General features: G+C 39.8%; 1 protein-coding gene across 15 annotated transcripts in view; it reads left to right on the top strand.

Moving 5' to 3' along the window:
- The window catches only part of adgrl3.1 (adhesion G protein-coupled receptor L3.1), a 113,068-nt gene that overhangs the window by 6,835 nt on the left and 83,850 nt on the right, over nucleotides 1-22,383 (top strand). For 12 of the 15 annotated variants that reach the window (XM_044189086.1, XM_044189080.1, XM_044189077.1 and 9 more), the window contains exon 2: nucleotides 19,186-19,351. In XM_044189086.1, the coding sequence (XP_044045021.1) occupies nucleotides 19,192-19,351 (160 nt within the window). In that variant the 5' untranslated portion in view covers nucleotides 19,186-19,191. Of the gene's footprint in view, nucleotides 1-1,448; nucleotides 1,555-3,914; nucleotides 3,996-19,185; nucleotides 19,352-22,383 lie in introns of those variants that run through there. The other 3 variants (XM_044189075.1, XM_044189074.1, XM_044189087.1) reach the window with 3 other exon arrangements.

Below are 22,383 nucleotides of genomic sequence, written 5' to 3'. Positions count from 1 at the left end.
TGGTGCAGTGTGATGGGCTGAAGGAGGGCGAGGATGACCAGATGGTCATGCTTGATGGAACAAAGATATTAACAGACACAGTAGTGATCAATGGCTTGATAATGTATGTTTACATCATTTGCGTTGTTCTGTGTTTTCCCCTCATGTTATCAAGCTGACTAGTCTCAAGTGTAAATATAGCACCTAACTCTGCCTAAGGTTAAATCCCCTTTGACTAGCTCGTGAATAAGTTTGTGTGAGAATGGCGCTCAAATCTGCTAGGTTACTTTTAGCACATTCACAACGTGTGACTCGAAAATAAGCTGTGTGGTTCAGTTTCTGCCTAGGACATTACAGCTTATTTGAGATAAAAGCACCATGCCTCTTTGGCATGTATCAGCACCCGTCAATTTGTCCCCAACGTATCTTTCACATTTCGCAATAAAACCATTTTACCACCTCTGTGTTTTGCAAGGGAGCCTGATAGTGTCACACCAAGACAGATGAGTACCACTCTGGCCTGTGGGCCTGCAACAATAACTTACATTGGCCATGTGTCTGTTTTCTAACCATGTAAGGAATTGTATGCCTGTTCTCCTGCAGTGTGCTTACGTGCATTTTGAACCCCCTGATTGGCTCTCGCTCAGAAGGTACATGTATGATAGATAAGACGGTATCCATCACATATATCAAGATGAGAGTTAGAGGGAATTGGACTGGAGTAAGGATGTGCTGATGCAAGCCTTTGATAAATTATATTTGGTATGTTAAAACCAATCTTTGTGTAAAACCCATGTCAGGCAATTACTATAAGCAATTTTTATGGTTAGAATGATATATGTTGGTGTGTGTCTTTTTCTTTGTGTGGGTGAGTGTGTGAGTGTGTGTCTGGGTGTGTATGTGCATCCATGTATTGAAACATCTCATTGTCCAGGGTTGAGTACAGCTGATTACAGTTCAATGGTTCACAATCACAAATCAACCAGTTTTTTGTTTCATCATGTACACCTCCCTTCCTAGACAAGAGTCTTTAATTTTACGCCTCGATAGACCATGAACCCTATTGCTCCATATTCTTGATGCTTATATCGAATCTGTCGAAGCCCAGTGGGAGAATTGTGCTGTTAACATGAACATATAGGGGACTCCACCCTTTAAAGGAAGGCATCACATTGCTTCATTTGAAAGCGTCATAAATCTCTACCAACAGCCATCAACACAATTTCTGGTGTCTTATGGCGCAATCTGTTGTTTGAAGCATAATTACAAAGGGTAATACATGAAAAACCATCATGAAACCATACTGTAGATCCTAATTAAATACAGCAGGCTTATGAGTAATGGGGGTGACATGGGACATCAATACAACCACTGCCTCTCATAATAGAAAACACCATTGTTTTACTGTGAGAAAATGGTCAGTATCTATCATGTGGAATCTATTCTGTTTTTTTTTTTTTTTTTTTCAGGAAGACATTGAGCCCAGAGACTTCTCTGGAAAATCTCTTCCTTCTCCTCATCACGTCCATCCATTGTTCAGTCAGGATAAGCCACTCGCTGTCCAAAACCCTCTCGGTCAGTGCCCCACCCTAGCTCTTACAGTAGTGAAAGCTGTAAGCGTTTCACCACTTTCCCATCTAAATCTCTCTGTCTGTTGTCCTCGTCTTTGCTCCTCTGCTGGTTGCTCTCAGAGGAGCCCTCTCACCTTCATTTGATCAAAATCTTCTATCTCCTCTTATGAACTCAAACGGTGCTAAATCTGAAACACTGCTCTCAAAATGGTAGTCTATGGTTACTGAAAAACGTACTATAGTAGGGAAGACCTAAAATTATGCAAGTGGCCTATGGAGATGCTACTGATGAATCGGAAAGGGAGCTATCTGTTGATAACACTATAGACATTATTCAAATGTTGACATGGTTAGCAAAATGGTCAACAGCAGCAGCAGCAGCAGCAAAAAAAAAGACATTTAAAGAAAGAGGTGTGTCCTGCTAGCCCGTTTCACACCTCAGTTCCGCCTCTCTCAATTCTATCATCAGAAGATAAGAACGTTTTTATGGGATGATTCTACAAAACCCCTGATTACATTCAGTGACAATTCTGTCTTGCTATAATATGTGTGCATGGCAACTACGATATGGTTACAGTTAGGCAACTAAAATAGATGGTTAAGATTGTGTTTCGGTTAAAAGAATAGTTAAAAACAGTTGCAAGTCTGTGGCAAGACATTAACTACGGGCTCCCTCATTAAAAATGGATGCGCTACATGCCCATCGTCACCTCAACCTTAATATCCTTGCTTTCCACCTTGCTATAGGGCACACTATTTCCTTGTGAAGTATGGAATTATTCAAGAATTCCTAGTGAGACTGGGCTGGCATGTCCATAGGCAAAATATAACAAAAACATTTGTTTCATTCAGTTGCAGCTTTCCAGACTATTCCCTGGAAACCTGTTGACCTGTGCCTTCTGACAGCAGAAAAGAGAACGAATTTAGGATTTAATGAAGAATTCCTCTTCAGGGATTGAACAAAGCGATGGTGCACCACTGATGAATGCATGAACTTTGGTATTGGCTGCATCTTTAATCTTCTCTTTCCCCTTTTCCACTTATTCACGTAAATGAGTCCTAATGAAAAATCTCATTCCCCACCTAGTTTCACTCCTGATACAAACTTATTCTTTCTCCACCTCGCCTGTGCACCTGTTTTTTTTCTTTCTCCATTCCACATTCATTGATCCCTCCATTGTTGACCAGCTCCATGTGAATAATGTATACCGTGTTCTGAGAGAAGCAAGCTAGACATGAACGCAGTTGCTGTTTAGGTGGGGGAGTTTAGCACCTAACTTATTTCTCGCCGATACTCTCTTGCCTCTGGCAATTCTGCATTGTAGTGCATGCAAACACATATCACATTGGGGGTATACACTCATTCACATGCATACGCATGAATGCATGCAAACACATGCATGCGCACAAACACAGTACTGTGAATCCATCTTTTGTTGCAGTTTCTGCCCACCCAACCACAGAGATATTGCTCATGGCCTCCTGTACTGGCTAATAGACCCAATTACTGCACAGCCATGCCTGAGAGCTCCACAGAGGTCCAGGCTCTGACAATCTGTATAGATGTGTGTTACAGTATGTTGACACATTTGTTTTTGTGCGCCTGTAAAAATCTTGCATGGCACACAGACAAAATTCAAGGCCAAGCTGAAGAGCATACTGGAGAGAGTGAGAGAGAGAGAGAGAGAGAGAGAGAGAGAGAGAGAGAGAGGGGTGTGGGTTATTGTGAAAAAAGTACATAGTGATGGAAAACAGGGGAAGATGCAGAGGGAGTTTGGGGAAGGAGACAAGGAACAGATAGAAAAGGATATAAGAGGCATTCTAACTGTGAATAACTGCCACTCTGCATTCTAGTAACAGAGCTAACAATTTCCCTTTCTGAAAAGTGTATGTGGCATTTGGCACCCATATAAACCAGTTATCATGGCATGAGAGAGCTTTTTAGCTGTAAACTGCCAGCGAGTGTGAGATAGACCATTATAGACTTTGATACCCTGACACTTAAGAGGTCATTATGAGGCAGAACACACACACACACACACACACGTGCATGTGTATGCGTGCACACAGACACAAACACTTATGCAATCGCAAGCGAAAGTGGTTTGTGAACTGTCTGGTTCTTGTGTTTGAGTGGGTTATGGCTATTCACACAATCTGGAGGGGGCCATTATTCACATTGCACCCCACATTCACTACATATTATGGCTATCTGTCTCTATTGTGAAAAATGACAGGGACTTCAGTTCACTGCGCTTGAATAACCCCCACCCTTCTCCCCCTCTGCATTTCTGTCTCTCTCTCTATCTTTGCCATTGTGTCTCTCCCTTTTGCTCGGCCTCCTCTCTCTCTCTGTCTCTCCAGGACTAGAACGTCCAACTGCCATTGAGATGTGATTCTCTGGGGTTTCATTTCATTTTGACAAAGCAAAATACACTATAACAGGTAAGAATATCTGTGGCTGTATGTCTGCAGTATCTGACCCTTCTATAATTTTAGACATATTTAACCAGGGATGTTGACTCAGAATACATTTTTATTTACAGCAGGCTTATTTAGGCCTGAGGGATAGTCACCTGGTATGTTGTTTTTGCCGACTCTACAGTACACATTATGCTTTTTAGAACCCAAATATGACCCAGCGTTCTCCCCGGAGATCTCAGGGTTCCATCTGTGCCAGGAAGTGCTCTAATTGGCCCGACAAATGTGTCCTCTCAAACTGCTAATCCAATCAGATATGACCTGCCGAGCTTCAAAAAGAATACAGAACAGCATGCAATATGCAGCGAATGCAACAACAGAATAGAAAAGAATGGTTAAAGTAAAGACAGTGTGTGCTGTTAGCCTCAGAGAATTTAAAACGGAGGACACAAATTAAACAAACATCAAATTCATTGCAATCAGCCTGCTGTTCTCTTGAAGGCATCAACAGGAGTTAAACCACAAAGCCAGACCTTCATCTGCCCATGAAGCCACTCACTACAACTTATTTACAGTGTATTTACAGGCTGAGCTGGGCCTGTAAAATGTCGAATTTACGAGCTCCTTTTTAATTAGAAATACTGTCTCCTAGAGTTGGGCTGAAGAATTGCACATTCAATTTATTGATGATAGAGGAGGGTGCAGTTCTTGGGTATTGACAGCCAGTCAGAGTACTCCGGTTGACATCAGTTTTTCACTGCTAGAAATATGTTGCGTCTTTGCTGTATAAAAACCCTGAGGCCATGTTTTCATGTGGGATCCTGTTTTTAATTGATTGAATTGGCTGAGAGTAATGTGAATGAGAGTGCTCTCTCTCTCGCTCTCTCTCCTTCTGTGTGGTTTGGCAGTGTGCTATGTAGTTAGTTAAGTTTTATCTATTTAATGGCCAAGGTTATTTCACTCAACCACTTGAATAAAATATTAAAAGAAATACAAGAAGACATGTGTGGGACAAGTAATTTCAAAATATCAATTGTGAGTATGAAAAGATCAGCTAGTTTGGAGATTTTTCCTTCACAGTTTTATTTTTTAAACAACATTTACAACAGAGGTTGTGTCAGTGGGGTTAATTAATGTTTTTTTGGCTTAAGTTTGTGTTTTTATTTAAGCTTGACGCTAAAACATTTGTTCATCCTTATTATATCTGTATTTTCTATTTAATGATATAACCTGTGTGTGTGTGTGTGATATGTGATGTGAGTTTGTGTCCATTCTAATACACTTCCTGTCCAGTGTGTGTCACACTGCATGCTTTCCTTCCTTGACTCTCATATGACTCTGAATGCTTGCTTTGAAATCTAATTCTGTGATATCAAGGCTGCGTTTTGTCTTTATTTCACTGAAACAATGAGTGAAAAGAAAGAACAGCAGGAAAGGGGATATATCATTCTTCATATGGGGGATGTGTTTTTTTCCTCTGTGTGAAACAGGTGTTTCCCACTCCGCATGCACAAACACACAACGTTCATTTACCACATTACTTATGAGAGCGAAGACTGAAATACAATCCGCATCAGTTTCATTGGTTAAACAACGATTACATGTAAAGTGAGTCACATGGCAGTACAGTGCACATGCATGGACAGATAAGCAGACAAATGCTCAAATGGTGCATTCATACCAAATGTAACAAATACTAGGTGTCAAACTGAATTAAAAAAAAGTAATCTACTTGTAAAACTAACATCCTATAAAGGTGGTGAAGAAATGTTTAATTTTCTGTCTCTTTGATTAAATCCAGGATAAGTCATTTTTAAAGAAATATCATATAATATAAGTAAAATAATTACAATTCCAGCTGTAGCACCCCTTACACAAATTGCACACATACACACACACACAAACCCCCTGTCGTCACCCCCCATGAATACAGGCTTATTGTCTTATAATGTGACCTTTGCCTTGAGTAGCGAGCCTTTGTCCTAAGACAATAGAGTCCATATTGTAAACCATGCCAGTCAATGCCGTCCACACAGCTGCCAGAGAATGGATGCAGACTGTCCAGGGTCCAAGTTGAAGGCTTTGAGGCAGGCACTTGTGGCGTGTGTGTGGTTGTGTGTGTTTGTCTGTGAATGTGTATTTTTGTCTGTACTGTTTGTGTTTATAAGATGCAAGCCTGTTTTCCAGAATCAGCAGATGGGCCTGTGCAATTAGACTCAGCCTTCTTCCCTTGTGTGCACACATGCACGCGTGCACACAAGTAGACACACACAAACCCACACGTATACGCATACAAACACACCCAGGGCTGGGCATGAAGCAGATGTCTCTGAAACACTAGACCTGACAGATACTGTAATGGAGGTGGAAACTGAGGAATGAGAATAGAGTTGCCAGGGCAACCACTAAACATCACTCAAAAAGTTGATCTACCTAACCTCTATCTATCTATCTATCTATCTATCTATCTATCTATCTATCTATCTATCTATCTATCTATCTATCTATCTATCTATCTATCTATCTATCTATCTATCTATCTATCTATCTATCTATCTATCTATCTATCTATCTATCTATCTATCTATCTATCTATCTATCTATCTATATTTAGCTTCTCCAGTCATGTATTGACCTGCAGTAACAGACAGACTCATAGGAAATGAGCTTGTGACTGAAAGGTCATAGTTTAAAATCTGAGTAGTACAGTAGCTGTGAAAATCCTTGCAGTTTAGGTCCCTCAACAACTACCATCAGGGCTGCGACCTCTGGGCACTTAACCTTTAACTGTTCCAGTGGAGCAGCTCTGTGCCCAATACTGCGAGGCTGTGTGGCTGTGCTGTGCAGCTCCCAGGTGTGATTGCGTTAATGTGTGAATGTCCGGCCTTCCTTCCTCTCAGCTACTCCCCCTCAGCCATTCATGCAAACATGAATGTGTTCTTTCTTGGTCAATGAGCCACGCTAAATGAGCCTTATGACTTGATAGCTTATAAATGTGTGGCATTTTCTGTTATTATTTCAGGTTTGAGTGTGAACAGTTTCATTCCTAATTTGGTGTACTGTATCAGTGACATTCAGGATAAATGCTGTTGATCTTAGGTTTGCTGTTTATTGTTGATACATGAAATTTTACAATGTCTGCTGCCTGGTGGCTGAGTATCCTGTTGACTGTGCTAAAGATACCAGTCTGTCCCTTATGCACTCTTTTTTTCCTTCCTTGGATCAAGACAGGGCAGCAAGGGAGCAAACACACACACACACACACACACACACACACACACACACACACACACACACACACACACACACACACACTCATACATATACACTGACGTGATTACATAAACAAAGACTCACACATACACCTCTTACAAAAACAAATACATTGCCACCTGAGTGCAGTGGTACAATCCCCCAACATACCCTCCACAACAGAGACAGTACATGTACACACACACACACACACACACACACACACACACATTTGACAACAGGGAATAGCCCACAGAGATGCTCTTTGTCAACAACTTGGAAGAAAGCAGCTATTTAGGGCCACTGTATTCCTGAAAGGATAAGTCATCTTATTTGTGTGAAGAGCCTGTGTGAAACAAAACAAGTTGTGGCAGTTACGATCACTCTCTCTTCCCTACTGTGTCTTCTCCTGTTTGTGGTGTTCTGCTTATGAACTGGTGCTAATTGTGTAAAGCAGAGTACAGTATATTATGAATGCAGATTTCCAACAGGCTTGGCGTAATGATGAGCAAATGCACTCACAGATGTTTTCCCTCCATGTGTCTGTTTACCAGTTCAATTATCCCTATCACATACTGTAGAGATTTGTTGTTCTATTTAAGCACTTCAGCATAGATTCCAACAAAAACACTAGTTACTGAAGTATTACAAGCCTTTGTTAACTCCGTTCTTGCTGGCACTATGAAAATCAGATACTATCTGTTTGATACATTTGGGAGTGTGAAAAACACCACAAATGTCAAATCTTAAATACAATTTATTTCACACTGTTGTATTATGTAACATGAAGATTAAGAAAATATGTCTGACTTGGTCAAAGATTACAATCTAATTGTGCTGGGAAATACTGTGAAAGCATATGTGTATGTGCCAACTGGTATAGGAGGCTGTTGGGTTCTGATTTTCACTATCTATCCTATCCATTATCAGAGAGGATTAAATCTGTTCTCTCTGTATGCATGTTCAGCTTTTGTATGGAAAGATGCAGACCTCACTGGCATCCATATGTGACCCTCACATTCAACTCGTGTTTTCGGAACTTGAATCTATCCAAAATTACAATTTTGAAAGGGAATCGATGTCCTCTAGACCTCTAGCTACAACCTGAGTATGAGATCTGAGCAGCGTAAGATTAATTTTTGATCCAATATTTCTCACTGGCTCAATTAAGCATTGATGAAACAAGGGGTGTACATAATCTTGCACACCCTGGTTTTCTTTTGTTTGGACTTAGTAATTTTTTTAAAATCAACTATTCTCTCACTATTTCTGTACTCATTGTAATATAAAAAATTGTATTTGTCATTTTAAAATACAAAACTTATTTGAAGCACATCAAATTGTTCAAAATGCCAATGGCAGTTATGAAAGACCTTTTAGGTATTATTGTAATAGCATTATATAAAGCAACAATAACATGTACTGTATATGAAGTATGGCATATTACATGTATGTCAGCATCAGATACAGGAAACGATAAACATTCAAAAATCTATTACAGAAGGGAGATACACAGTTGAGGTCCACCCACCGCTTCCTTGAATGACTGTATTTTCAATGTATCTGCCTGCTCTGGTTTGTTGATTGGAATACATCAGCACACCAGGGATATGAAACTGCAATAAGATCCAGACCTCTACCCTGCGTGATTTGAATATGAAATGATTAGATTATTGATTTTGGTTATTTGGGTCTCTCGCCCTGGGCTGATATTGTGGCAGCGCAATCACCATAGCTGACATTTAGCACTGTGTTTACCTTTGCTGTCTCCATTTATTGCTTCAAAATCACCATCCATACATCCTGCTGGAGCTCATTGTATCACCAGTTTTATGCTATTTCAGAAAAGTGATGGATACAGCTTATCAAAAATGTAACAGTTGTGGGCTGTGCCGTTGTAGAAAATAACCATATTGCCTTGCAATCATGGAACAGTGGTTGTTACAAGCTTGCATTTCAAACACTGCTGAATATCATTGTAAACATAGTGGATGCAATGCATATGGAGGGTGAATTACTCTAAAATAGGTCTTTAACATGTTTGATAACAGGAACGATTTTTATAGCTTTCTCCCTGAGACTGATGAGGGTTTGAGTGTAAAAAAATAAATGATATGCCTTTTTTTTACCCTGCCAGCTGAAAACTCCCATAAAGAAAAATTCCCATAAAAATCAAGACTTATTACTGTTCCCTGTTGGGAACAGTAATAAGTCTTATTACTGTCTTATTATAAGTCTTATTACTTATTACTGTCTTATTGCTGTCTTATTACTGTTATTACTGTTCCCTGTTGGGAACAGTAATAACAGATTTTTATGTATTATTGTTCCAGGTACATTTCTTGCACAGAATAACCACCGCTGCACCCCTTTAGTAAACTTTGAAGAAAATCTCTTCTTCAGTTTAAATTTTTCAATTTTGTTTCCAGAGAAGTGAAAATGTAATATCTGACAAAAGTGTTTGCTGACAAATACTCCCATATCACTGTGGACATCTGTCACGAGACATTTTATACACATCATTGTGCTGAGCAGCACAGCCAGCAAAGTGACTCAAAGAGATTGTAGTGTTAATGTTACTCCACTATATCTGTAAAGGAAATATTTATTTTTGTGTCCACCAGTGCATTTTCTTATGCAGGAGTCAAGGTGACAGTCTGCAAATGAATGTACTCTCCTCTTAGATAGATCTCTCTGTATTTCCAATGCCATTTTCTCAGCAGTTAGACAATCCAGCGTTAAGTGCCTCCTCTTATATTTATATACTAGTGTTTTTGCTTATGCTTTATTAAATTATGAACATGGCCCAGTAAGCGCCCCAGAAAGGCCTTTTTGAATAAATATTTCAAGACTCTGATATACACAGTTCATATCTGCTCTGCAATGCAAGAGGCAAATGTTTGGTCCTAATGTCTTATGCAGAAATCATCTTTTTTTTCTTCTAACTAAATTACTAGAGTCTACAGTGTCTAACTAGAGTTTTTGAACTTAAATTTGCTGATTCTGAACAAATCTTTGAAAGTTTGCATGTGTTTATTTCTGGGGAAGTATTTGGATCTATGTAGCAATTGGAAAGTGGAAAAAAAACATATTGCCTCAGTAGGAATCTCATTATCTAGGTCCTGAGAATCTTTAGAAGTCTTTTATGCAAGGTTATTTTGAAATGGAGAACAATGGGTGTAGAGGACCTGAAGACAGCAAACATTTTATCTTCTTTACAGAGCAACAGAGGGAGCTGGACTGACAGCGCTGATGATAGTGGGGACAGATGAGGCAGCATGAGAGAGTCAAAATAAAAAAAGAAGACAGAAAGAGGGAAGATCAGTTAAAAGCAGATAAGCAAACAAGACTGGATGGAGGATAACAATAGGGAAGGAAAATAAACGGAGGAAGAGAGCGGAACTGAATTTCATGTGGCACAAGCTCTAAAACAGGAGAAGGCTACATGTGAACATTTGAGTGCATTCTCCTGCTAACCAAACTCGTCCCTTTCATGAGGGTTTAAATCTAGGCCATGAGTGCCGTATCCTGCCTGTTTGTCTGCCTCCTCTTTGATGCAGCATCATTCACTGCTGAGGTGGCTGTTCTCTGTACTGTACAGGACAACTTTCTCTCTCTTCCCTCTCTCTCTCTCTCTCTCTCTCTCTCTCTCTCTCTTCTCTCTCACAAACACAATCACGCACAGACAAACTTTCATTTATCTATTTTTACTTTGTTTTTCTTTGTCATTTGTAGCCATTAACTTCCCCCTATGGGTTAGGATTCTTGAATGAATCAACCTACTCTAAGATTTTCTTTGTCATTAGCCGAGGATTCTTGAATGAATCAACCTACTCTAAGATGACAAATATTGACCAGACACAAATAGAAGTGATGAGTTTGCAACAGTGAAATTAGCTATACTATAGTGCCTTACAAAGGCAGATGGAAATAACTACAGAAACATTAAAGTTAGGGAAAAGGGTCAGAAGTGTGAAGGCTACTTAGCTAGTATGTAACAGCTGAAAAGAAAAAAAAGTAGTAAATAAAATCAGATAAAATCAAATACTGTGGCCCTACTCTATGTTTGGACAAGCTAAAGGACTTCAAAGCTAGCCAAGTTAGTGTTTAGCAGGATTAGTTTATATGGTGTTGCTTTTTTTCCTCCATTATGATTTAAGATTTAGCTACTGCACAGTCATTGCAGTTTGATTTTACCTGTAATTCTTACATTTTCTTTTTACATTTCTGTGGCATGATCATTTTTACATGGTGAAACAGATGTCAAAAAGTCAGATTCTGATCTTAGCTCAGTAATTTTTAACCAAATATGTAGCTAGTTCCTGCGTTTTTGCTTTGTAGGGAAGTATAGTTTCTAATGTTTTTGAGCTTTGCCATTATAATTTAATATGCACATTTTTCCTGATCATTCGACAGTTGATCTTTTTATACCACTATCTGATGTCTTCAGGTTTTGTTTTATGAATCTTTGTCCAAGTATTTGAGGGAACCGATTGACAGGGAGGATAAAGATAAATGCCTTAGGTTATTAACTTGCTTTAAGATTCTCCTCGACTCACTCTGATCTCTTTTGGCACTCCCTCTCTCTCCCGCTGCCTCCCTCCATCCTCTCTGTCTCCATCCCTCTGTAACTCCTCCTTTATCCCATCTTTCCATCTCTATCATCCTCAGCCTTTTTCCTTCCTGACCTCATCCATGTATCTCTTCCTTCATCTTCTTCCCCCTCTCATATCCTTCCTCTCCCCACCCCTCTCCTCTCCTCCATTTCTCCTCCTCGCTCCATTCTCCCTTGCACATCTCCGCCTTAGCCCATCTTGTCTCATGAGGGAGGGAGGGCGCGTAGAGTTGATTAGACTGGAGCATTAGAAAGTTCAGAGCAGAACAGAGCATGGTGTTTAGCCGCCAGGCGATGAGGAATCAAAACAGCAGTGCCTTACAGACGAGGTCATCGGCGGTGGATTTTCAGGGTGGTTTTGGTGCATCGGATTTCTGGGAGCGTCCTCAGAGCAGCCAGAGGCAGCCATGCAGAAACAGCAGTGGTCTGGCCAAAGCCGGAGCCTCCCCAGACGCAATTTTCTGACGGGCATAGAATGTCTAACATGGAGAGGATGAGGTGCGCAGCCCAAAGCTTTGAACTATTTTAGTGTGGAAATTATTTTAAAGGGATAGATCTCTTTAAAATAAAAATGAGTTTTGCTCTGTCACAGTCCATTATCCTGGATTATAACATGTTAAAATAGAATAAATGCTTTGATTCAATTATTAAAAAAAAGCTATAAAAATGCGCAATGAGAAATTTTAATCTAACAAACAGGGCGATTACAACAGTCAACCATTATATGACTAGACAGTGCTAAACTGCTGCCATTCATTTTTTACAGACGACTTTGAATTGAGATCACAATGACCAAAACATGTCACACTGATGTGGGGGTGACCTATACCTTTAAGGCTACACACCAGCACTCTGCAGTTCTTTGCTGTGATGCCACACAAAGGATTTACAACCAGTGCTGTATAAAATAAATTGCCAGCCAGGCCATTTGTCTTCAGGGCACGATGACAATTGTGCACATTCCTACAGTGAACCCGCACCCACCTACTCAAACACACACACACACACACACACACACACACACACACACACACACACACACACACACACACACACACACACACACACACATACGTGTGCACTCGCCTGTGTGTATATACTGTACATGTTAGAAAATACCCAGTGGAGCAACTGTACTGCATCTGGCTGTCCCAGCCAAATGTATAGATTCAAAATGAGACACAAGTTGACACGACTGTTTGTCTTGTTGCGTTAAGATTTGGCCAGCACAAACATGTGACATTGACTCATTATTAATTGTGATTTTAATGTGGTCTGAGGGGGCTTGTATGTGAACTCCCCCCTTCCCGAAACACCCAGGCACATGCAACAGTACGGATACATGTTGTGGCCGACATGTCAAGACATTCATATTGTTGGGAGCTGACAGTATGTTTTCCCTGAGCCTCTGGTCACACTGAGGGGCCACTCGCTGCTAATCAGTATCTCAGGCTTCATCAGCACAGGGCAATTATGAGGGCGGGCCTTCTATTTAAAATCACTCATGGTGGTTTGAGTGTGTGTGTGTGTGCATTTTGTATATGTGTGTCTTTATTTGCATTGTGCATACTTGGTATGAGTGTGTGTACATGTGCTTGTTTGCACATGCATGCATGTGCATGTGTCTTATGTCTTAGTCATCTCTTCAGCTCCACACTGCCAAATGAGCTACCTGAAGTTGTGTGTGTTTATATGTGTTTGTGTGTGTGTGTGTGTGTGTGTGTGTGTGTGTGTGTGTGTGTGTGTGTGTGCATGGTCACTCTAATCAAAATTCCACCCAGCCTGTCTACCTGCGCTGATGATAATTTGCTACACTACCCATATCCACTCACACTCTGTCACCTACGAAACCTCTTTCCAACCCTCTCCATCACACACACACACACACACACACAAATGGTCCATGGTGGTTAAACCCACCCTAGCAAGCCAACTGGAGGTAATTTACCGTAGCTTGGCGGACACATGCCATTTTACTGAACACGGTGCATGGCCCCCTGAGCTTTGTTCCGCTCAGACTTCTCTCCAACAGAGCAAAGAATGAACAACTTAAGAGACTAAAGAGAGGGAGAAGAAAAGAACAGGTGAAGAAAAACTAAATGAAGGAAAATGGCAAGGGAAAAAATAACGCATAAGCTGCTGAGCTTCTAACTGCAATTATAGCCTACTGTGCAACAAATTGGTGTGACTAAATATATATATAATACATATAATATTATATTTGAAGATATATGCATCAGTGTATTATTAGTTTTTGACACATCAAACACACATCAAAACACATCAAATGCCTCCTCTTACTGTACTACATAAACGAATATTGTTAAAATAATTTCTTCAAATTGAGGGGTTTAACTAATGAGCATATTTTCTTTCAAAACTGTTACAGCTGAAGAATCCAACCCTGTTTGCTTCCACTCACATTACATTAGGAGAACATGAAAATACAGTTTCAGATGGACTACAAAATACGAGAATTTGCTGTTATTGAATAGCATCTTTTTATTTTTTGTGACTCACACACACACACACATACACACACACACACATGTCCACATGGTATTCTTTTAGGCATATGCACAGGGTAGACTACAAACGCAGCATGGACACATTTGAGACTCTCTTCCTGGAGGCTGAGGGAGTAGGGCATCTGGTCTCCTAGTGATAAGCATGTGTGTGTAAATGTGTGTATGTGAGGGCGCGTGCACGTGCATTGACAAGGTAGCCCAATCCGGTCAGCACTCATTAGTGAAAGAGAGAATCCTCAAATGAGGAGTGCTGTGACAGTCAGGACTCTCGTTAGGGGACTGCACACACACACACACACACACACACACACACACACACACACACACACACACACACACACACACACACACACACACACACACACAGGGTCAGGCTTCCTCGGTGCACAGAATCAGCCCAACATCAATTAGTTCATGGATGCATGCAATATAGTCTGTGAGTGAAGTAGCCCCGGCAACAGCTCTGTTAATGCCGACCCTGTAGGAAATGAAGATTCAGGGCAGGAAAATATAGCACATAGAAACCAAGTCTCTTATGCATGCAAGACTGTTGGGGAGCAGATTGTCCTAGTGGTACACTAAATAATAGGTTGTTGTTGAGGAATAATTAACTGTCTTTAATAAGATTACATTTATCTAATCTAAATTATAAATCTTTTTTTTTAATCACAGATATTGTGAATTTTATATACTATAAACTCTGGTGGCAAAATAGTCTGAAAGGAACAAAAATTTAACGCATGTTTATATTTCTGGAATGATTAATAGATGTCTACCGAGCAGATATAACTGGGTCAGAGATGGATAGAAACAGCAGATAAAGCAAAGGAGTTGGATCCAGGGACAGCTATTTGTTTTGGTCTGATCCTGCTTATTAGTTGATGTTTTTCTCAGTTTTATGCAGATGCTGCTTATCTGCCAGGGACAGTCTCCAGTGAGATATAACTAGCTCAGGATAGGAAATATTGAGTTCAGTTAAAATATATGGCTCGATTATTTCATCATTTTAACAGTGAGTGGGTTCAGACGGGGCATATGATGATTGCCAAACCTTATATGCATGATCAACTGATGCATATGGGGTGTGAACACATCACATACGTTCTGATAATTAGCACCATTACTGCCTGTTTATTCATAATATATTAACCTATCAACACATTAAGATAATGAAAGGAAACAGGTTAGAGAAACAGGGCAATGCTTTGGGCGATCACTGTCTATGCATTGTGGACTGAACATATTTTTACGTCATTATCTGAGCATATGGGAGTATGTAGCGCTGCTGAATTATGAACATAACTTAAGCAATTGAGTTTAGATTAGTGCTGGAGGCTGTCACGCAACTGTTGTCTGAAAAGATACCCTGAGCATGGTGGAAATGAGAGGGTTAATTAACTGATGGGTGAGATGGTGATGGAGCATACGGGGTGATGGAATAGCTTTTGAATTATGGAACAGTGGAATTCTGTGGCTGGTGGCGTCCAGCCATATGTCAGTGTGTGCCTCCTGTGTCTAGCTGGGGACAGCTGGTCAGATTGCTCATGTTCAACCACGTTAGGGACCAATCAATCAAAATGGGGCAGCTTGTTGAGTTGTTTAAGCAGGGGGATAAAGCACGGGAGTCTATTGTGATTCTATCACTTTGGTGCCATTATGGATTTGTCAGGAACTGTTAGCAGATATGAAATCACTCTCCATCACCACCTGATGCTTAGAAAGGTGAATGTGTATGTTTATAAGCGCAGCATTTGAGGTTATTTTGAAGAGGGATCAATAGAAAGCCTGAGGTCATCCAAACTGGCAGTTTTGAATCGTCGGATTAAAACCTCACTTTTACTCTTCTTCCCTCTGTTGGTTCTGTTTTGGTTTGTGCAACAAAACTATGCTGCCATTTTGACCAGCACTTTTTTGGAAAATAGATTTTGATGTCAAGACACCAGCCTGGTTAAGTAGAGGTCGCATGAAAAAATAAAAAACTTCAGATTTTGAAGATGCTCCATAATATTTGTCACAATCACAGGCCAGTGTTGTTAGATTATTAAACTCATGAAAAGAAATGGTAGTTAAATGTGTGTTCCTCCATCTCAGCTGATGGTAAGCCTTTATAGACTTGTCAAATGGAAATGTATAGATTTGTGTCACTAAACCAAAATATACAAATATATTTTCCACTATTCAGAACTAAAAATCAAAAGTCTAGAAAATAAAACTGAACTGACTGGATACAGTGACTATTTTATGCTGGAATGCAAATAAAATAGTCAAAAATAAAGGTTTTACTTGGAGCAACCTGACGAGCTCCCGTTGCACACGAGCTGGAAAGATGATAGCTTTAAGGCTCTCTTCCTGCTGACATCTTTAACCTTTCCGTTTCTCCTACAATTGTTCCAACTTTGTGAAAATCAATTTCAGCCTGTTTTTTTATCACAATAATTTTAAATTAATTTTCAATTTCAAGGATTTATTGTGACATCCTAAAAAGAACAGAGTCAATAAAACCCCAGATGACTACACAGCTCTTATCATATTGTGTGTCTCTGGCATGGGTCTGTTCCCAGAGATTCAGATTCTGCTGTGTACATGTGCCTCTGGGTATATCTGTCTATTTGTCCTGTCTGCAGCGTGAAGCCTTTTTGTCATTGTAGATGTACAGACGATGCATTATGGATATGTAGTACGTCTCTGGTGGTTATAGAAAGGTCTGTATCATTCTGACAGTTTCTATAAATAAGTAAAAAATCTGGTATTCTTATATCAGTGGTTGTAGCTATCCAAAAATATCTAAGGCTGAGACTCTGCCAAAGCAGCTATTTGCCTTCACAGTATGGCATGACGGAGATAGCTGGCTATTGTCTGGGCCAAAATGATATGGTCACACTGATCAATAGTCTCTGTTACACATGATGCATTTCCCATAGCTCTGGCTGTCTGCTTTACTCCATCTGTCCCCGGCTGTCGCAAATTTCTGCAGTCTGTCTCTCTCTCTCTCAGTCAGACACACACACACACACACACACACACACACACACACACACACACACACACACACACACACACACACACACACACACACTCTACATGCCTGTTTATTTGGAGCTGGGTATGGGTTCCCTTGAGAACAGTGAACATTTAGGCACAAAACAGGGCTGCTGTTACCTTTGAGCTACTCCCATGAAAAATTATGTTTATTTGACATCAACTATGATTGCATAAGGACTGAGTGATACAATAACCCCTCTGCAGACTTAAAAAATATATGATACAAACACACAACTCAGAGTCTTTTGCAGAGGAAATGGGTAAAAAAAAATCATAGTTTTTCAGAATTAAAAAGTGAATTTGGGAGTGCAGAAAGAAAGTTTGTCGTTGGTTGAGCGAGTGTGCAAGTGAGCAAGTGATTGAACAATGCTGGTCAGCTTAATCGTTTAGAAAAAAGATGGAGAAATGATGCTTACCAGTCTGTCACTGCTATAACTAATCTCAGAGACCATCCTCTTATTAATTGTTTATTGCTGATAGACCATGAAATGAACAATTAGTTTGGAACATCAATACATTTCACACTTTGATGCTGATGTGTGAAGTGAATCCTAATACAGATGGCAGCATCATTATGCAAACATTAAACACCATTTTATTGTGTTTTTTCTATTTTTTCTACAAGGCCAACATTTAGCATTTAGTTTTGCATTTCCTTCAAAGATTTGATCTGCATGGATTATTCGGCATATGGTCTGTTGTCTTGTGAAATATGCATTTGTACAAATGTTCCTGTTCTTGTTAGTGCTTCATATTCAGTATCATCTCTTCTTTTACTCCAGCTGTATTGGCGCTGTAAATGCCACAAATATCAGAACAGCTCTTGATTCATTTAGAAATAGTTACAGCATATTGTGAGATAATTTGAGACCCCAAAGACAATAAAAAGATGATTTGAGAACAACTTAATGATGGATTAACTACTTACTTGTTTCTCAAACAAATGTCTTGAACTAAAAATAGTTCCTCAGCTATTGTGAGTTCCATAATGTAGCAGTGTAGGGGATCAGTTTGACGATTTTCAACCTTATCTCATTGTACTTTTCGTTGACTGACATCTATATACAGTACACTTATAACTCACCACCCCACCACCGCCACCCCAAATCCATAAAACAACTTCTCTCCTCTTCTAATTTTACTTTTCCTGATATTCTACATGTTCTTCATATTGTAGAAAGTTGGTTCATATTGTGTTAGGCTGGAGGGTTATAGGGTTTTGATAACAACCATTTGAGTTACTATTATGCTTCTTAATCATTCCATGCTCTCTGTATTTCTCCCAGCATTGTTTAAGATAATTTTTGATTACTGTCTAGTCCACTGTGACATATATCTACAGGAAGCTGCATTGACCTTAGTAAAGTGCTGTTTGTTAAAGCATCAATCTGCCATAAGTAAACAGAGTAATAAAATGTTAAGGAAATCTTTTGCTGTGCTGCATAAACTCTGTAAGTGTAATAATTGTTTGTTGTTTAAGCAGTTTATCAGTAATGATCAGGAAGCTGATTTGTTGTTTGGAAGAGAACTTTTACAAATGCAATTTTAGAGAATGCTGCTGTTGGTCATAAGCGCTTGTTAATAAATCTGTGCTTGTGATTTTTTTTTTTATTGTGAAAATTCACAGTTACTAGTAAATACAATAACTAGAGGTCTAATGGTTACTTACACTATATGTACCTTATACAGATATGTCCAAAACATAGAGATAAGGCACCTTAACTTGTTTAGATATGGCATCCAAGTGAACAAATCTTCTCTGTGTGTCAATTTGCAGGCCTGTATGGTGTCAGGAACACTGAGCTGTGAGAAAAACAGCTCACCACAAGGCTGTCTGGGCTCAGCAGGAAGTACCTCCATATCTACTTCCAGGTCAACCTCAGACGTCATGTGGACCAGATGCCTGCTCTTCGTCTCGACCTTGTTTGCTCCCATCGCCATTGGTAAGATGTAAGACCACACACAGTACAGAAGTAAAAATACATTTACATCCAGGACAGTGTGTGACTGTTTCACAGAAGCTGCATTTTTGAAGCTGCTGTTAGTGGTGCTGTTTTGTTGGACTGTACTATAGCATGGCATTTCTAATATTTTTGCTCCTTAATACATATAATAGGTTGGACAAAATCTTAGGAACATTAGGAATGTGTGGGCAAGTTGCTTAAATAATGCAATCAATTACTCTTTACATATTACTCACTGAAAAAGTAATAACATTCCAACTCCGACAGTTGCAACTCAATCAAACATCTTCTGAATTTGACTTATGTCGAAACTGAAAATAAGACATTGTGTACACATGTAGCCAGCCTACGGTTTGGAGGTATTTACTGACCATCAACAACTAGCATTAACGTTAGCGCCAGAAACTGCATGCACTCCTGTTCGCACAGTGAAGCTGCACAGGGTTCACCCCATTTTCCACGGAAGGTTTTTTGATATGTCGTCACTGCAGGAAACGCACATAAAATTAATGATGCCTGAATTCCATTCAGCTGCTTCAGTTTCAGGGTCCTGGTATTGTGCATGCTGGCTCGTTGTCACACTGTCATGGCTTACCGGGACACTTGAAAAGAACAGATAATGTCATTAGTAGCACCTGCGCTTCCTGCTCTGACTGACTAAAGTCTAAATGTCATCGAAGATAAAGGCTTATTTGTTGCAGCGCTGTTGTAACAAGTTGCATTTCATGGTCACTCTGGATAAATCGGCACACACTTGCAGACATGTGTCCACCTAGAAACACATTTCTACATGCAGTGATTTACTATAAAGTCCACATGTTCAGATTTACTTGATATGCCCACAACTACAAATGGAAGTAATGACTGTACAGCTCGGACTCCTTATCCACCCCCACACACCCGTGCATTTGCTAGAGACACTGCAGCTTCAAAACCAAGGAAACACTTAACTCACTACTCACTTACTCTTGTTCATTGACACATATCCTCTGTCTTATTGCTGTGCACGTTTATATCTTTCTCTCACTCCTCTACGCTCCCTCTCGCACACACACACACACACACACACACTTACACTGCTGCACACACATACACAGTGCAGATGCAGCCCCGGTAGGTTGTCTGTATGTTTCCATCTCTCCCCTGTGACGGTGGGCTTTGAAGACTCCTAGAGGGAGCTCTGGCCCACTTGGACTTAATTCTATTAATGGTTGTTGTCAGTCACACTTTTGTTAGAAAAAACTGCCGCACACACAGTAAACACACATACACCCTCACTCAAACATGTACTTGTTCACATGCCTGCTGACATGCATGTGCACAGATGATATACTTTAAACGTTGATTTATTGTACACCCACACGAACACAGATTCTCCTTAAAAACACACATGCATAAACACACACAGGAAGTGCTCACAGACAGCCACACAAACACCAAAGGCTTTGCTTTAACACCAAGAGATGAGTTTCAGTCAAAGGTATTTGCATCAATGTCTAAAGAATAAGTCGACATATGCAAATCAAGCTGTTTATACTTAGCAAGGATTAGTTGAAACAAAGACAGTTCAGCTTGAGGACACACAGCAACATGCACTCCATCTTTTCCACTGAGCCGTGTCTTGTCATTATTTACAGGGTTGCGTGGAGACAAATAAAAGAGAATAGAAAAGCATGGATTTTTTAATAAAAAAAAGTATATGTCTGGCATGAACAGTGTTAAACCTGATAGGGTGGACTTGTTGATCACGTTGACACTGGAAAAATGCTACGATTGTACAAATGTGAACGTCACTGTAGAGGACCTCAAAGAAAATGTGGCAAATACATGGACATTTCACAGTGTTGAGGGTAAGGCTGTTATTCTATATTTTTCATGTCAACAAATTTACTTAACAAATCATGAAAAGACAACAACCAACAATATATATATAAGTCCATTCCTTAATACTTTCTGTACCTGTCTGTGGCACTGAGGTTATTATCCCAAGGTATTTATTCTACTAAAAACAAACACCTTTTTTACAGTTTTTCTCAGTCGCTTTGGTACATTTCTCGAATCAAACTCACAATTTGCAAAACAGTAAGTGCATTTCTCAAAACAATTTGTACAAATAGCAAAACACCATGGATAACCTGCAAAAGCCACTCTCTTACTCAAAATCCTTAGTTCATCTCTCAAAAGTAAATATCTGTGTCAATGAACATGTCAGTGCCATCAGAATGACAAGTCCTTGTGTCATTGTGTACGGATAAGACAGTCAAATTGTTTAGTCATGTTGTCAATATAACAGTTTACTCTGGAGGGATGTTCTGATGGAAACTATGGCTAAAGTTTTGATGACAATTATTGTCAATTGTAAGTTACATCTTAGTGTATGTGTGAGTGTAATTGCAAGAGAATGGAAAAGATTCAAATTTACACTCTTACTGTTTGTACTGTATTTTATTGACAGAACATGTCATTGAGATACAGAAATGAAAAGACAGCACTGAATAGCACACAAAAAAAAAACCTAAAGAAGAAATGTGAACATAGGAAAAACTGTACATGCGGCGCTGTAGAAATTACATTAAGGAATTACAATCTTCCTACACCTCTTGACGATCCTGTCTGTTGGGCCACAAATTCTCATCCACATCACAACGAACATCTTCTCTTGCAATGCAGCGTGGAAAGAATCTTTTTGAGTGTCTTATCCAGCCTCTGCAGGCATCTGCTGTGATGTCGTCACATGCAGCATCCATGGCTGCCAGAAGGGTCATTTGTGTATGTGGCTGACGATCGTATACTTTCCATCTCCATGCTGAGAAAAATTCCTCAATGGGGTTAAGGAATGGAGAGTAGGGTGGGAGGAACTCCATCAGCATCCTGTCATGGGCAGCAAACCATTGCCTGATGATGTTGGAACGATGGAAACTGACATTGTCCCAAACGATCACATACTTTGGCAGGTCATCTCCAATCTGACCCCTCTCTTGTTCAGGGATGAGATCCCTGTAGAGAGTGTC

The sequence above is a fragment of the Siniperca chuatsi genome, linkage group LG3, assembly GCF_020085105.1.
Source record: "Siniperca chuatsi isolate FFG_IHB_CAS linkage group LG3, ASM2008510v1, whole genome shotgun sequence".
Classification (NCBI taxonomy): Eukaryota; Metazoa; Chordata; class Actinopteri; order Centrarchiformes; family Sinipercidae; genus Siniperca; species Siniperca chuatsi.
Note: the sequence above shows the minus strand (reverse complement) of the source record. Positions and strands in the feature narration are given on the sequence as shown.